The sequence below is a fragment of the Hypomesus nipponensis genome, chromosome 13 (assembly GCF_054491055.1).
Source record: "Hypomesus nipponensis isolate SF chromosome 13, ASM5449105v1, whole genome shotgun sequence".
Classification (NCBI taxonomy): domain Eukaryota; kingdom Metazoa; phylum Chordata; class Actinopteri; order Osmeriformes; family Osmeridae; genus Hypomesus; species Hypomesus nipponensis.
In genome coordinates, this window is record NC_140373.1 from 13,474,723 (window position 1) to 13,490,744 (window position 16,022).

At 46.6% G+C, this 16,022-nt stretch overlaps 2 protein-coding genes across 2 annotated transcripts; both read left to right on the top strand.

Annotated features, from left to right (window-relative positions):
* The first annotated feature begins 215 nt into the window (after positions 1-215).
* Positions 216-5,646, top strand: LOC146260341 (uncharacterized). The gene is made up of 7 exons (XM_084670528.1): positions 216-243; positions 357-447; positions 574-610; positions 823-3,151; positions 3,567-4,846; positions 5,127-5,199; positions 5,394-5,646. Exons 1-7 carry the CDS (start codon positions 216-218, stop codon positions 5,543-5,545), a joined length of 3,990 nt encoding a protein of 1,329 aa, XP_084526654.1. The 3' UTR covers positions 5,546-5,646.
* Positions 5,647-8,414: 2,768 nt separating this feature from the next.
* Positions 8,415-15,119, top strand: LOC146260342 (uncharacterized). Its single transcript, XM_084671133.1, has 8 exons — positions 8,415-9,145; positions 9,655-9,703; positions 9,817-9,907; positions 10,034-10,070; positions 10,287-12,609; positions 13,031-14,310; positions 14,591-14,663; positions 14,867-15,119. The coding sequence occupies exons 1-8, from the start codon at positions 9,092-9,094 to the stop codon at positions 15,016-15,018; spliced, it is 4,059 nt and encodes a 1,352-aa protein (XP_084527259.1). The 5' UTR covers positions 8,415-9,091; the 3' UTR covers positions 15,019-15,119.
* Positions 15,120-16,022: the final 903 nt, after the last annotated feature.

The following is a 16,022-nucleotide window of genomic DNA, read 5'->3' on the forward strand; positions in this document are numbered from 1 at the left end:
AGACAGAGAGGTGCCTTGAACAGAAATTATTTTAACTTTTGATATGACTTGGAAATATGAAATATAACTTTTGATATGACTTGGAAATATGAAATATAACTTTTGAAGTCATATCAATCTACCTCCATGTCTCCAAAAACTCTGATAACTTTCTCTGTTACTTTGCCTTGCTAAAGCGTTTGTCTTGCCTGCAGATCAGGGTTACATGTGTGAAGATGCCTCCCATGTACCAGAGCAGCTACCGTGAGTAATCGGTTTATTAATGTATCAAAAGTACAACATTCATGATTGAATTATCACTTTCTATCAAGAGAGAGGGATCCACCAATCACACTGTGACAATCCTCGACATATAGGTGTTCTTCCACCAATCAAAATCCAATCCCGCCCAGAGGAACCAATGATGCTGGACGAAATTCCAGTGTCAGAGGCCATGATGTCCCACCCGTGAGTGTCCCTGTTAACGTCCCCTTTAGGCTACTGGTCTGTTGAACACAATGTTAAGATGTGTCGTTAGTTGTCATTGTACTGTATAGAGAGTCAGTAACACATCTGTTCTTGTTCTTGTTACAGTCAGTGGAGACTGGTCAAAAAGGTCCTGTTGAGAAAGGTAGATAAAATCTTTAGTTTCTAACTCAAAATACTTTTTTACTCAGCTTGACAATAACTATGTGTACTGTATCTGAACTGCGATTGAACTTTCTCCCCTTTTTTCACTCTGCCTGTTTTCTCTCCTCTCTCTCCATCCTTTTCTGTCTCTTCCCCCTCTCACCCTCTCTCTCTCTCTCTCTCTCTCTCTCTCTCTCTCTCTCTCTCTCTCAGAACAAGAGTATCGCTGAGCTGCAGAAGCGCTCAGAGGAGATGATGGAGTGGGTTCTCCAGGTGGCCAATGATGGGGTTCTGCCTGCCATTGCCCTTTACCAGGTCCACCTCCACCAAGACCCTCTGTCTTCCGCTACCTCCTACAGCAGCGGCATCTCGACAAGGAACAGGTCTTCTTCGTCTCCTCTTTTGTCCAAGGACCGGGCCTCTTCTCAGGGCTCAGCCCAGCCTGATGTCCCCGAGGGGATCATCTCAGAGAAGTCCCACCCCCTGCTGGAAAGCGGGCTGGGATCCAGGCCACAGGACAGGCTATCGAGCGAGAGGCCTCCGACACCCCTTCACCCCAGTAGGTCCACAGAGGAGGATATCCTTGCCACGGCATCCCTCACTGTGGCAGAGGTCATCGCCATGTTGAAGGGAGTGATGGTGAGAGACAGGGAAGAGGCGAAGCTATCTGCCATTGTAGAGGAGCTCTGTGACTCGGCCATGGACAAGGTGATGGACGAGTTGGTGCTTCACCACCCGGGCAGCTCCTTGTCTGAATTCTATTCGACAAGTATCTCTGAGGACCTGATCCTGAACACCTGGCAGGACGCCAAGGAGAAGATCCAGGTCCTCGCCGACATCCACATGGACGCCGTCAACGAGCAGATGCCCCCGCGGCCCCTGTTGTCTGCCAACAGCAATACGTCAGAGGTCGTCTTCCACAGGGAGAAAAAGGAGGCTGAGAAGATGGTGTCGTTCTTCATTGGCAGTGTGGCGGAAGCCCAGGAGATGGAAAAGGCTATGACATCGCCCAGGCCCAGCTGTGTGACAGCGGTATCGACCGGCTCAGGCCGCAGCTCGGTCAGCAGCATTGGACTCGTCAGATGCGATAGCGAGCCTCACAACCCCTCCACCCAGATGGAGAGCCTCTCTGGCATCCTGTCCCACCATGCCCTCTTCCAGAGACAGGGCGTTTTCACCACAGAGGAGAAGCTGGAGCTGGTGAGGCGGTTGGGGGGCATCCTCCAGGGGATAGTGGCCAGAGAAAGACGCTCTTGCCTGAACCATCCCCAAGACGCCGACACGGCCTCCCTGCCCCAGAACATCTCCAGTGCCTGCAACATCATCCACCTTGTTCTGGAGAACTTCAGCGCAGCAGCGGAGATGATTACAGAAGGAGAGGTGGACTTCCTGCAGCCACGGGGTAATGACTTCACCCTGTTAGTGGAGTGCGTGAGCGAGTCCCTGCTCAGCCAGGTTACGGAGGAGGTGAAGGCCCTACAGAGGAGGAACCAGGGGGTCAGCAGCGGGAGGAGCAGCAGGAGGAGCCGCAGCCAGGGAGAGCTGCTGGGGAACTGGGTCAAGGGAAAGGAGGAGAAGGAGGCCTGCACACGCTCGTGTCAGGAAAGCTTCCTTTTCAGCACCCAGCAGGAGGAGAGGAGATCAGAGGAGGAGTGCGGCTCGGCTAGCGACGAGGAGGAGGAGGAGCAGCAGAAGGAGGAGGCCAGGTCAGCCTCCAGTAGCCCTAGCCCCAAGAGCCCTAGCACCAGGGGCCCTAGCCCCAGGAGCCCTAGCCCCAGGATCAAGGCAAACAGCCACAACCTCAACCTGACGGCTCACAAAATGCTGGACACTGTCATGCGGATGGCCTACTCCACCAGATCAGTCTCCAATGATGAAGACTGCGAAAAAGACAAAGGAGGCTCCTCCGTCGGGTTGTTGGACCAGGCTGAGTACGACCTGGGCCGCCTGCTCGCCTCTCACAACATGTGTACCAGGATGTTGCAGACGAGGATCCAGAGCTTCTCCATGGAGCTGATCGACCGCCTCTATGAGCTGCTCCTGGACACGCAGGTGGGACGACTCCCCTCGACAGGCCGCTGCCGCTCCAAGCCCAACATCCAGAACCCGGAGGCCAAGCAGCACCTGGACTGGGAGCTCTTCGCTCCGATGCTGTACAATTTCATCCACTTGGCTTTCAAGAAACTGATGGAGAACTTCCTTGGCCTGACCAACTCGCTTCCGGACGAATGTGTCCTGGTGAACGACCACCTCGAATGGATGTGTAAGAAGGACAGGACCTCCATCAAGGATGTATCTTGGGAGAGCAGCGACAGCAGTGACAGCGACAACAGCAGCGACCGCACGTCTCTGGAAGGGTCCCACTGCGTGATGCCGGGCCCCAACCGAGGGACTGTGGGTAGGAACCGGCCATCTTCCTCTGCCAGCCAGGACCAGAGGAGGGCGCTAGAGGCCATTTCTGAGGTGTTGACCCTCAAAGTGGGAGGGGTCCTTCAGTGCTCCTGCAATGACCCAGAAAAAGTAATGGCCATTGTCAACAAAGGTAGAGAAATCTTTTACTCAATTCAATATATTGACCCCAAAGGGAATTTTCAGGTGTTCAGGTAGCCTAACTAGTAACACTGAGCACACTGTTACAGAATAAGTACAAATGATAGATTGCAATAAATGGAATGCCCTTTAGAAATAGAATGTCTCACCATGTCGCCATATTGCTGTTATTAAATGGATGTGTTTTACATGTTACAAGAAGTCCTCCTTGTGAAATTTTCCTTAACCTTTTGAGGTATAAGACCTCTGGAGTCTATATCTTTGCCATATAATACAGAGTTGTAAGTGCTACAGTACTGCTGTAGGTATAGTTAAGAACTATAATATTAATACTGAAAAGTATAGGTAATAGCTATAGTAATACAAGGATACTTAAAAGTGTGAGTGTGTTTTTTTTTTTGTGCCAGGCCTTGATGCTGAGTTCATGGCCAGGATCGCTGACCTTTGCAGGTCCTCCTCTGAAGCCACAACAGGAAGTCTCAACCCAGAGTTGAGTTCAAGTTTCACTAACCTAGAAGTAGGCCAGTTTGAGAAGGCCAATATTGTCCCCGACAACGACAATGTTGACCATGTTTGTGAATTCCATGAAGAGGAAGACATGTCAGATAGTCTGACCAAAGGCATCAACATTGCCAGGCAAATAAATACTACGGGGGATGGGAAAGATGATGAAGCTTCTGGTCTCCCTGAGGTGGTCCAGGTGCTTCCCTGGTTGCCCCCGAGACCCCCTGAGACCCCCTCCCTGCAAACTTTGGAGATTGGCATCCAGGAGAAGGTCTGGAAGCCCTCCGGGCCCAGTGCCCTACACCACCAGACCCTGCGGGACCTGCTGCATGGTCTTCTGGTCCGCCTGGCCCTCCAGGAGTCCCCCTCAACCTCTAGCACCCTCACCTTCTCACAGATAGAGGCAACTCTCCTCCAGGAAGTAGGCTGGATTCTCAAGACCCAAGATGGGATCAGCCTCGTCCTGGAGCACCTGCCTCAGAGCCCTTTCTACAGCGGCACAGACGCCCTGGACGCCATGTTGGAGGCGGCTTATGCTAAGCTGTTGCTCAGCGCTAACAGCAGCAGAGCCCTGCTCCGCTCCGCTTGCCATGGAGAAGCTGGAGCCATTTGTGGTCTGGCTGAGACCATCGCCAAGGTCATCTCCCGCCACGCCGAGGCCTGGCGCGCTCCTGCCGTGTCCGATCTTAGCGTCCATTTTGAGAAGGAGAATGCTATAAACTCTGCTGGCTTGGAAAAGGCCGGTGGAAGCTCCAGCTCCCTGTGTGAGGATGTGAGGCTACATGATGGACCTGAGATGGAGTCTTCTGGCTTGGGAAAGGCCAGTGAGACCCATATGGAGACTAAAGCAGATGGAAAGGTCAAGAAGACATGTGACAGATTTGGTTTGGTAAAGGCCAGAGAGTGTCCCTTCTCCTCCAGATCACCGGAAGAGCTCAGGGTCTCCAGGAAGCAGAGAGAGAGAGCTGCAGACCCAGGCTTGTTAAAGGCCTGGGAGAAGATCGACAGGTCTTCTGAGGAGACCTCCACCTCCCAGTCCTGCCACTCCTCCTCTTCATCCTCCAACTCAATGTTATCTCCCTCTGTGCCCTCCCAAACCTTCAACAGGTCTTCCATCTTCCATTCCAATCTGGGCCGTCTTGGAAAGAAAAAACTCTCCAGCCTCCAAAGATGGTTCACATTGGTAAGATGAAAATAACTCCACAAACACTGGCACTGGGTAGAACTGACCTTAACTGAGTCAAGGATAAGATGGGTTACAAGTAAGCATGTGTAGAATACATTATGTATGAGTTGTAAACATTAGATGTAATTATTTTGCAGACTTATTCATTCAAATCCAAACACGAGGGATTTGAACCTCTGACAGTTACAGTTAATGTAGTTATGTCCTGTCAACATAATGTAAAACATTTAAGAATTTAAAGGAATTATGTTTGTCTTTACTCTCCCTTCCACCCCAGATGAGAAAGAAGACCAAGGCTGTCACTGGAAAAAGGAAAAAACAAAAGACAGTTACTCCTCTCAACGGTAAAAGTGAGATTATGAATGGATATTTGTTCATTTAGGCTTTAGTTGGCTCTCCCATCATTTCACACAAACACACAAACACACGCAGACACACACGCACACACACACACACACACACACACACTCGTTGCAAGTAAATAGACAGTGCTGAAGGTGTGTGTGATGTTATGTCCTGTTGTGTGATGGTTTTCCATGTCCAGGCCCAGATCTTGCAGAGTCCTCCAGCATCCCAGGAGAAGAGGAACAGAAGCAGAAGCAGAAGAAGAAGAAGAAGTCTATTAAAGGCTTCTTCTGCAGGATCTCTGGAGCTCTCTCCAAGGTGTTCTGCTGTAGCTGCATGACTCACCAGTAGAGGGAGCTGCCTGCTTACTGACCTGACTACAGCAAGGACCTGTCACTTCCCACTCTGATCATTTTTTTAAATCACTTTTGATCTGTTTTTCATGAATAAAAAAAACCCTAAAAAACATTGGCATTTTGTTTACACCTCCCTTATAATCGCTAAGCTGTTGTGTTTTGGTTTTGTGACATCTCCATATCAGGATTTCAGCCACACAGAGGATATTTATTGTGGCACAGTACACAGCCACTTTACTTCAGTTTAAGACTGAGATAAAACACTAGCATTTCACACACACTAGCAGGGGAGAAACGGTGGAGTGTTCACACACCAATCAATATCTGTCACCAGGGAATCATGAATGTAATCACAAAGTTGAAGAAACCTTTTGAATAATGTCACAAATTACAATTTAACATATCCATGAGGATAAATATACATTTGTCCCAATGTCCTCATGTATGCTTCCAGTCTTGATCTTCACGTGCAGGCTTTGAACCAGTAAACTAGACCAGAGCATTTTAACATGCAAACTTTTAATTACAAATTGTAACTCAACATTCTTGTAGCCCAATAAATTAAAGAAGATTGAATTAGAAATAGATTTCCCCAGTTCTGGATTATGTTTTGCATGTTAAAATGGACATTGTATATTTCATAATACGAGATCACATAGTTTTAATAAAAACACAATTGTGGTGCTGTTGTATGGCAAACCAGTCTGCCAGCCAGCCACAACACTGACCTATGGAAGCATGCCAAGTTTTAGCAAAGAGAAAAGAACAGTCATTGATTAGAATATTTTACAGTACAGGAAATAGATCTCTATGGATTATATAGTTTCAAAATTTAAGTTGTAACAAAGAATATACGACATTGACATAGATTCTTCATCTTTGTTGCTGACCTATCCATATCACATCTAACTTTCTAATATTATAGCTAAATGGTGTTGAGCCATTTAGCTCTAATATATGTCTACCAATGTTATAAAACAATGGTAGACATTTACATGGTTTCCACTTCAAAAGAAAGGACCAGAAATGTTTATAAAGTTAGAATGGTCTGTGAAAAGCAGAAAGTCTGCTGTACAGAATGCTCTGGTCTAGTTTACTGGTTCAAAGCCTGCAAGTGAAGATCAAGACTGGAAAGATCATCCTTGGTTCAGCATCACCACATCGAGAATAATAGGTTAAATACTATGTATATAAATACTATGTATATAAATATGTGTATAAAAACATGTCCAGTCTTTATCCAAAATGAAAATACAAAACACGTCATGCAGATTATCTATGATAAAATATAATAAGTCCAGTTAGCCTGTTGGAAGACAATTGTGATCCTGATTCATAAAAACAAAACGTTTGAGCTCTCAGGAACACATGTTGTATGTAGCAGCACTTGTCTGCAAACATGGTGCTCACTTGACTAAATGGTCACCACTCAACTCCTGTTGTAATGTTACTGTAGCTAATAACCAGGCTGAGCAGCAAGCTGGTCGAAAGTTTTACCTTCAACCATGAAGACAAGCAGAAGAATCCAAGGCTGCATGATGCACTTCACTTTGTTTCAAAAGAAGAAGACGGGCATCAGTGGTGTGTGCCTTCCACTTTTATAGCCATTTCATCCACCTTGCACTGACCAAATCGCGAAGCAGGCAAGAAATATGAAAATAATCATGTAAATTGGGTTTTAGAAACCATAACAACTATTTGAATAAGGTAACTGACATTCACTGATAATACAACGTCAATTGATAATATAATACGATTTTCAACGATGCATTAAAATCATGCAAAGGTGGTAAAATGTGACATGTGATGAGCACTTTCCATGCAAATGTCCACACTAGGGACCCATTCATAGAAGCCTAGGCCTCGTGGTGTAAAGCACAGTAGGCCTATAGGCCTACAGGAGAGACATGGTGTTAAAAAGAATATAGACCCATTTTAAAGAGTTTTTTATTCAGACTCAGAATACTAAAGCCAACAGTCCATGATGACAGTTTTACAATATATTGTTTACAGTCCTCAAGTTCAAGTTTTCAAATGTAGTGTAATTGTCAAATGTACAAAACAGTACAAGGTCAGACTGGGCACTGAAATTCTTAAGACAAGACAACGCAAGCACCTGGCATAACACAACCTAACATATAAGTACACAGAACATAATTTACATCTATGCTAAGCTTAAATAAGTAAAACTTCCTAAATGTACAGATAACAATAAATGATACACTATACTAACCCTACATACAAATAAAACCTATTACAACCCTATAACCTATTCTAACCTAGGTGGAGTACAGTGCAATAGTGCAAAATTACAGATAGTGCAACCAGCAGCTGAAAGTGACAGTGTGTAAGTAACTATTAAGAGGCCAATCAGTGACTATGTCAATGACCATACAGGAGCCTGATGGCAAAGTACAGTGAGGTACAGTAGTGCAATGTTACTGATGCAACCAGTAGCTGAAAGTGGCCGTGTTTAAGTGACTAGTGTGCAGTGAATCAATGGCCATATCAATGTGTAACCCAGGGTTACAAGGCACAAATTAATTACATGTAAAATAAAATTATTTATAAACAGTAACAAATAAATAACTATTATATTCACAAAGGTAATATGCAAGAGCTATTATTTATTTGTTTATTAAGAAAAGTGATGCTGGTGTGGTTTGGTCCCAGGTTGATGCTGTGGATCAATGTAGCCTACATATTTGTTTCATGTTTTTATGTTGGGATAACTTGCTGTTGGTGAATGTGCATCTTTCGGGGTGCAGGCGAGAAAGTTTGGGGTCTCGTGTGCTCTCGCGCGGAGAAAGGAAGGCTAACCGCAATAGAGGGAGACGAGAGAAAGACTAGAAATAAAAAAAAACGATTAGCATTTTACTGAGAAGAAAGAAAGAGACAAAGATATTGATTTAGTTATTGATTTAGTTAGCTAGTAATGTATGTTGTTGTTTTGTGAATGAGTATGGATTGAGAGAATATTAATTATTTTGCTTAAAGCGAGGGTTTTGTTTTCCTGAATTGGTTTGTTTTAGCGGTTGGCTAGCCGACGAAGCTCTGCTACAGTAGGCCTACGGTTGGAGAACTATTAGCTGCCTTAGCTGTGTCCTTTTTTCCCCCTCCTGCAGATAAAGATTCAGTCTTTATTTATTGTTTTACAGCAAAGCTGATTTCTCACTGTGTGGTTTATTACGTGAAAGTAGTATTTGGATAGCACTGGGTACAGGACGTAGAATCGCTGTACAATTCACACTGTCAAAAATGTCCCTACCAATTCGAGTAAAGTGGGAAACAACCCGCGAGTAGTTATTTAAAAACATCCCAATCGTACCTATTTGTCAAAACGTCGGGCCATTGTTTTGGAAAAGACGCCGCGCTATTTAGACATGATGACGTCATGGGGCATAAAGGGATTGTGACGCACTTTACCAAATGATATAAAAACGACTTGCAAAATCAAACCTGTCAGTGATGAAATAAATGTTCATCACAAGGCAAAGGAGTCGTTTGAAAGAGTTTGCCATTCATACTGAGTCAGTAAAACATGGATGAAATCCCAAAACAGAAAAGACAACAAGAACGGAGGCCTAAACAGAAGGTAAGTAAGTGGGTTAAACCTTCGGGGTTTAGGTTGGTTGAGGGGCAGTTCTATGGGCGTATGTGAAGCCCTCTGTGACATGCTTGCGTGTAAAAAGGGCTATACAAATACATTTGATTTGAATATGGTTATTTATCCTAGTAGCTAAAACGATGAAAACACACGAAAATGTTTGATTCTTCAGATTCTTTAGAATTTCATTTCTGTGAGTTTAACTGTTGTGTTTAACAATGTGACTTAACTTGGATACATAGTGTAGATCTAGTTATATTTCATATTTCCAAGTCATTAACTTGGATACATAGTGTAGATCACAGACAGAGAGGTGCCTTGAACAGAAATTATTTTAACTTTTGATATGACTTGGAAATATGAAATATAACTTTTGATATGACTTGGAAATATGAAATATAACTTTTGAAGTCATATCAATCTACCTCCATGTCTCCAAAAACTCTGATAACTTTCTCTGTTACTTTGCCTTGCTAAAGCGTTTGTCTTGCCTGCAGATCAGGGTTACATGTGTGAAGATGCCTCCCATGTACCAGAGCAGCTACCGTGAGTAATCGGTTTATTAATGTATCAAAAGTACAACATTCATGATTGAATTATCACTTTCTATCAAGAGAGAGGGATCCACCAATCACACTGTGACAATCCTCGACATATAGGTGTTCTTCCACCAATCAAAATCCAATCCCGCCCAGAGGAACCAATGACGCTGGACGAAATTCCAGTGTCAGAGGCCATGATGTCCCACCCGTGAGTGTCCCTGTTAACGTCCCCTTTAGGCTACTGGTCTGTTGAACACAATGTTAAGATGTGTCGTTAGTTGTCATTGTACTGTATAGAGAGTCAGTAACACATCTGTTCTTGTTCTTGTTACAGTCAGTGGAGACTGGTCAAAAAGGTCCTGTTGAGAAAGGTAGATAAAATCTTTAGTTTCTAACTCAAAATACTTTTTTACTCAGCTTGACAATAACTATGTGTACTGTATCTGAACTGCGATTGAACTTTCTCCCCTTTTTTCACTCTGCCTGTTTTGTCTCCTCTCTTTCCATCCTTTTCTGTCTCTTCCCCCTCTCACCCTCTCTCTCTCTCTCTCTCTCTCTCTCTCTCTCTCTCTCTCTCTCTCTCTTAGAACAAGAGTATCGCTGAGCTGCAGAAGCGCTCAGAGGAGATGATGGAGTGGGTTCTCCAGGTGGCCAATGATGGGGTTCTGCCTGCCATTGCCCTTTACCAGGTCCACCTCCACCAAGACCCTCTGTCTTCCGCTACCTCCTACAGCAGCGGCATCTCGACAAGGAACAGGTCTTCTTCGTCTCCTCTTTTGTCCAAGGACCGGGCCTCTTCTCAGGGCTCAGCCCAGCCTGATGTCCCCGAGGGGATCATCTCAGAGAAGTCCCACCCCCTGCTGGAAAGCGGGCTGGGATCCAGGCCACAGGACAGGCTATCGAGCGAGAGGCCTCCGACACCCCTTCACCCCAGTAGGTCCACAGAGGAGGATATCCTTGCCACGGCATCCCTCACTGTGGCAGAGGTCATCGCCATGTTGAAGGGAGTGATGGCGAGAGACAGGGAAGAGGCGAAGCTGTCTGCCATTGTAGAGGAGCTCTGTGACTCGGCCATGGACAAGGTGATGGACGAGTTGGTGCTTCACCACCCGGGCAGCTCCTTGTCTGAATTCTATTCGACAAGTATCTCTGAGGACCTGATCCTGAACACCTGGCAGGACGCCAAGGAGAAGATCCAGGTCCTCGCCGACATCCACATGGACGCCGTCAACGAGCAGATGCCCCCGCGGCCCCTGTTGTCTGCCAACAGCAATACGTCAGAGGTCGTCTTCCACAGGGAGAAAAAGGAGGCTGAGAAGATGGTGTCGTTCCTCATTGGCAGTGTGGCGGAAGCCCAGGAGATGGAAAAGGCTATGACATCGCCCAGGCCCAGCTGTGTGACAGCGGTATCGACCGGCTCAGGCCGCAGCTCGGTCAGCAGCATTGGACTCGTCAGATGCGATAGCGAGCCTCACAACCCCTCCACCCAGATGGAGAGCCTCTCTGGCATCCTGTCCCACCATGCCCTCTTCCAGAGACAGGGCGTTTTCACCACAGAGGAGAAGCTGGAGCTGGTGAGGCGGTTGGGGGGCATCCTCCAGGGGATAGTGGCCAGAGAAAGACGCTCTTCCCTGAACCATCCCCAAGACGCCGACACGGCCTCCCTGCCCCAGAACATCTCCAGTGCCTGCACCATCATCCACCTTGTTCTGGAGAACTTCAGCGCAGCAGCGGAGATGATTACAGAAGGAGAGGTGGACTTCCTGCAGCCACGCGGTAATGACTTCACCCTGTTAGTGGAGTGCGTGAGCGAGTCCCTGCTCAGCCAGGTTACGGAGGAGGTGAAGGCCCTACAGAGGAGGAACCAGGGGGTCAGCAGCGGGAGGAGCAGCAGGAGGAGCCGCAGCCAGGGAGAGCTGCTGGGGAACTGGGTCAAGGGAAAGGAGGAGAAGGAGGCCTGCACACGCTCGTGTCAGGAAAGCTTCCTTTTCAGCACCCAGCAGGAGGAGAGGAGATCAGAGGAGGAGTGCGGCTCGGCTAGCGACGAGGAGGAGGAGGAGCAGCAGAAGGAGGAGGCCAGGTCAGCCTCCAGTAGCCCTAGCCCCAAGAGCCCTAGCACCAGGGGCCCTAGCCCCAGGAGCCCTAGCCCCAGGATCAAGGCAAACAGCCACAACCTCAACCTGACGGCTCACAAAATGCTGGACACTGTCATGCGGATGGCCTACTCCACCAGATCAGTCTCCAATGATGAAGACTGCGAAAAAGACAAAGGAGGCTCCTCCGTCGGGTTGTTGGACCAGGCTGAGTACGACCTGGGCCGCCTGCTCGCCTCTCACAACATGTGTACCAGGATGTTGCAGACGAGGATCCAGAGCTTCTCCATGGAGCTGATCGACCGCCTCTATGAGCTGCTCCTGGACACGCAGGTGGGACGACTCCCCTCGACAGGCCGCTCCAAGCCCAACATCCAGAACCCGGAGGCCAAGCAGCACCTGGACTGGGAGCTCTTCGCTCCGATGCTGTACAATTTCATCCACTTGGCTTTCAAGAAACTGATGGAGAACTTCCTTGGCCTGACCAACTCGCTTCCGGACGAATGTGTCCTGGTGAACGACCACCTCGAATGGATGTGTAAGAAGGACAGGACCTCCATCAAGGATGTATCTTGGGAGAGCAGCGACAGCAGTGACAGCGACAACAGCAGCGACCGCGCGTCTCTGGAAGGGTCCCACTGCGTGATGCCGGGCCCCAGCCGAGGGACTGTGGGTAGGAACCGGCCATCTTCCTCTGCCAGCCAGGACCAGAGGAGGGCGCTAGAGGCCATTTCTGAGGTGTTGACCCTCAAAGTGGGAGGGGTCCTTCAGTGCTCCTGCAATGACCCAGAAAAAGTAATGGCCATTGTCAACAAAGGTAGAGAAATCTTTTACTCAATTCAATATATTGACCCCAAAGGGAATTTTCAGGTGTTCAGGTAGCCTAACTAGTAACACTGAGCACACTGTTACAGAATAAGTACAAATGATAGACTGCATTAAATGGAATGCTCTTTAGAAATAGAATGTCTCACCATGTCGCCATATTGCTGTTATTAAATGGATGTGTTTTACATGTTACAAGAAGTCCTCCTTGTGAAATTTTCCTTAACCTTTTGAGGTATAAGACCTCTGGAGTCTATATGTTTGCCATATAATACAGAGTTGTAAGTGCTACAGTACTGCTGTAGGTATAGTTAAGAACTATAATATTAATACTGTTTAAAGAAAAGTATAGGTAATAGCTATAGTAATACAAGGATACTTAAAAGTGTGAGTGTGGTTTTTTTTTGTGCCAGGCCTTGATGCTGAGTTCATGGCCAGGATCGCTGACCTTTGCAGGTCCTCCTCTGAAGCCACAACAGGAAGTCTCAACCCAGAGTTGAGTTCAAGTTTCACTAACCTACAAGTAGGCCAGTTTGAGAAGGCCAATATTGTCCCCGACAACGACAATGTTGACCATGTTTGTGAATTCCATGAAGAGGAAGACATGTCAGATAGTCTGACCAAAGGCATCAACATTGCCAGGCAAATAAATACTACGGGGGATGGGAAAGATGATGAAGCTTCTGGTCTCCCTGAGGTGGTCCAGGTGCTTCCCTGGTTGCCCCCGAGACCCCCTGAGACCCCCTCCCTGCAAACTTTGGAGATTGGCATCCAGGAGAAGGTCTGGAAGCCCTCCGGGCCCAGTGCCCTACACCACCAGACCCTGCGGGACCTGCTGCATGGTCTTCTGGTCCGCCTGGCCCTCCAGGAGTCCCCCTCAACCTCTAGCTCCCTCACCTTCTCACAGATAGAGGCAACTCTCCTCCAGGAAGTAGGCTGGATTCTCAAGACCCAAGATGGGATCAGCCTCGTCCTGGAGCACCTGCCTCAGAGCCCTTTCTACAGCGGCACAGACGCCCTGGACGCCATGTTGGAGGCGGCTTATGCTAAGCTGTTGCTCAGCGCTAACAGCAGCAGAGCCCTGCTCCGCTCCGCTTGCCATGGAGAAGCTGGAGCCATTTGTGGTCTGGCTGAGACCATCGCCAAGGTCATCTCCCGCCACGCCGAGGCCTGGCGCGCTCCTGCCGTGTCCGATCTTAGCGTCCATTTTGAGAAGGAGAATGCTATAAACTCTGCTGGCTTGGAAAAGGCCGGTGGAAGCTCCAGCTCCCTGTGTGAGGATGTGAGGCTACATGATGGACCTGAGATGGAGTCTTCTGGCTTGGGAAAGGCCAGTGAGACCCATATGGAGACTAAAGCAGATGGAAAGGTCAAGAAGACATGTGACAGATTTGGTTTGGTAAAGGCCAGAGAGTGTCCCTTCTCCTCCAGATCACCGGAAGAGCTCAGGGTCTCCAGGAAGCAGAGAGATAGAGCTGCAGACCCAGGCTTGTTAAAGGCCTGGGAGAAGATCGACAGGTCTTCTGAGGAGACCTCCACCTCCCAGTCCTGCCACTCCTCCTCTTCATCCTCCAACTCAATGTTATCTCCCTCTGTGCCCTCCCAAACCTTCAACAGGTCTTCCATCTTCCATTCCAATCTGGGCCGTCTTGGAAAGAAAAAACTCTCCAGCCTCCAAAGATGGTTCACATTGGTAAGATGAAAATAACTCCACAAACACTGGCACTGGGTAGAACTGACCTTAACTGAGTCAAGGATAAGATGGGTTACAAGTAAGCATGTGTAGAATACATGATGTATGAGTTGTAAACATTAGATGTAATTATTTTGCAGACTTATTCATTCAAATCCAAACACGAGGGATTTGAACCTCTGACAGTTACAGTTAATGTAGTTATGTCCTGTCAACATAATGTAAAACATTTAAGAATTTAAAGGAATTATGTTTGTCTTTACTCTCCCTTCCACCCCAGATGAGAAAGAAGACCAAGGCTGTCACTGGAAAAAGGAAAAAACAAAAGACAGTTACTCCTCTCAACGGTAAAAGTGAGATTATGAATGGATATTTGTTCATTTAGGCTAGGCTTTAGTTGGCTCTCCCATCATTTCACACAAACACACACACACACGCAGACACACACGCACACACACACACGCACACACACACACACACTCGTTGCAAGTAAATAGACAGTGCTGAAGGTGTGTGTGATGTTATGTCCTGTTGTGTGATGGTTTTCCATGTCCAGGCCCAGATCTTGCAGAGTCCTCCAGCATCCCAGGAGAAGAGGAACAGAAGCAGAAGCAGAAGAAGAAGAAGAAGTCTATTAAAGGCTTCTTCTGCAGGATCTCTGGAGCTCTCTCCAAGGTGTTCTGCTGTAGCTGCATGACTCACCAGTAGAGGGAGCTGCCTGCTTACTGACCTGACTACAGCAAGGACCTGTCACTTCCCACTCTGATCATTTTTTTAAATCACTTTTGATCTGTTTTTCATGAATAAAAAAAACCCTAAAAAACATTGGCATTTTGTTTACACCTCCCTTATAATCGCTAAGCTGTTGTGTTTTGGTTTTGTGACATCTCCATATCAGGACTTCAGCCACACAGAGGATACTTATTGTGGCACAGTACACAGCCACTTTACTTCAGTTTAAGACTGAGATAAAACACTAGCATTTCACACACACTAGCAGGGGAGAAACGGTGGAGTGTTCACACACCAATCAATATCTGTCACCAGGGAATCATGAATGTAATCACAAAGTTGAAGAAACCTTTTGAATAATGTCACAAATTACAATTTAACATTTCCATGACGATAAATATACATTTGTCCCAATGTCCTCATGTATGCTTCCAGTCTTGATCTTCACGTGCAGGCTTTGAACCAGTAAACTAGACCAGAGCATTTTAACATGCAAACTTTTAATTACAAATTGTAACTCAACATTTTTGTAGCCCAAGAAATGAAAGAAGATTGAATTAGAAATAGATGTCCCCAGTTCTGGATTATGTTTTGCATGTTAAAATGGACATTGTATATTTCATAATACGAGATCACATAGTTTTAATAAAAACACAATTGTGGTGCTGTTGTATGGCAAACCAGTCTGCCAGCCAGCCACAACACTGACCTATGGAAGCATGCCAAGTTTTAGCAAAGAGAAAAGAACAGTCATTGATTAGAATATTTTACAGTACAGGAAATAGATCTCTATGGATTATATAGTTTCAAAATTTAAGTTGTAACAAAGAATATACGACATTGACATAGATTCTTCATCTTTGTTGCTGACCTATCCATATCACATCTAACTTTCTAATATTATAGCTAAATGGTGTTGAGCCATTTAGCTCTAATATATGTCTACCAATGTTATAAAACAATGGTAGACATTTACATGG

What these genes read in the sequence shown, in the direction of transcription:
- LOC146260342 (XM_084671133.1), top strand. Translation starts at nt 9,092, where the DNA reads ATGGATGAAATCCCAAAACAGAAAAGACAACAAGAACGGAGGCCTAAA. An exon ending in AACGGAGGCCTAAACAGAAG is followed by an intron (nt 9,146 to 9,654) that starts GTAAGTAAGTGG and finishes TCTTGCCTGCAG; the next exon opens with ATCAGGGTTACATGTGTGAA. An exon ending in TCCAAAGATGGTTCACATTG is followed by an intron (nt 14,311 to 14,590) that starts GTAAGATGAAAA and finishes CTTCCACCCCAG; the next exon opens with ATGAGAAAGAAGACCAAGGC.
- LOC146260341 (XM_084670528.1), top strand. Translation starts at nt 216, where the DNA reads ATGCCTCCCATGTACCAGAGCAGCTACC. An exon ending in CATGTACCAGAGCAGCTACC is followed by an intron (nt 244 to 356) that starts GTGAGTAATCGG and finishes CTCGACATATAG; the next exon opens with GTGTTCTTCCACCAATCAAA. An exon ending in AAAAGGTCCTGTTGAGAAAG is followed by an intron (nt 611 to 822) that starts GTAGATAAAATC and finishes TCTCTCTCTCAG; the next exon opens with AACAAGAGTATCGCTGAGCT.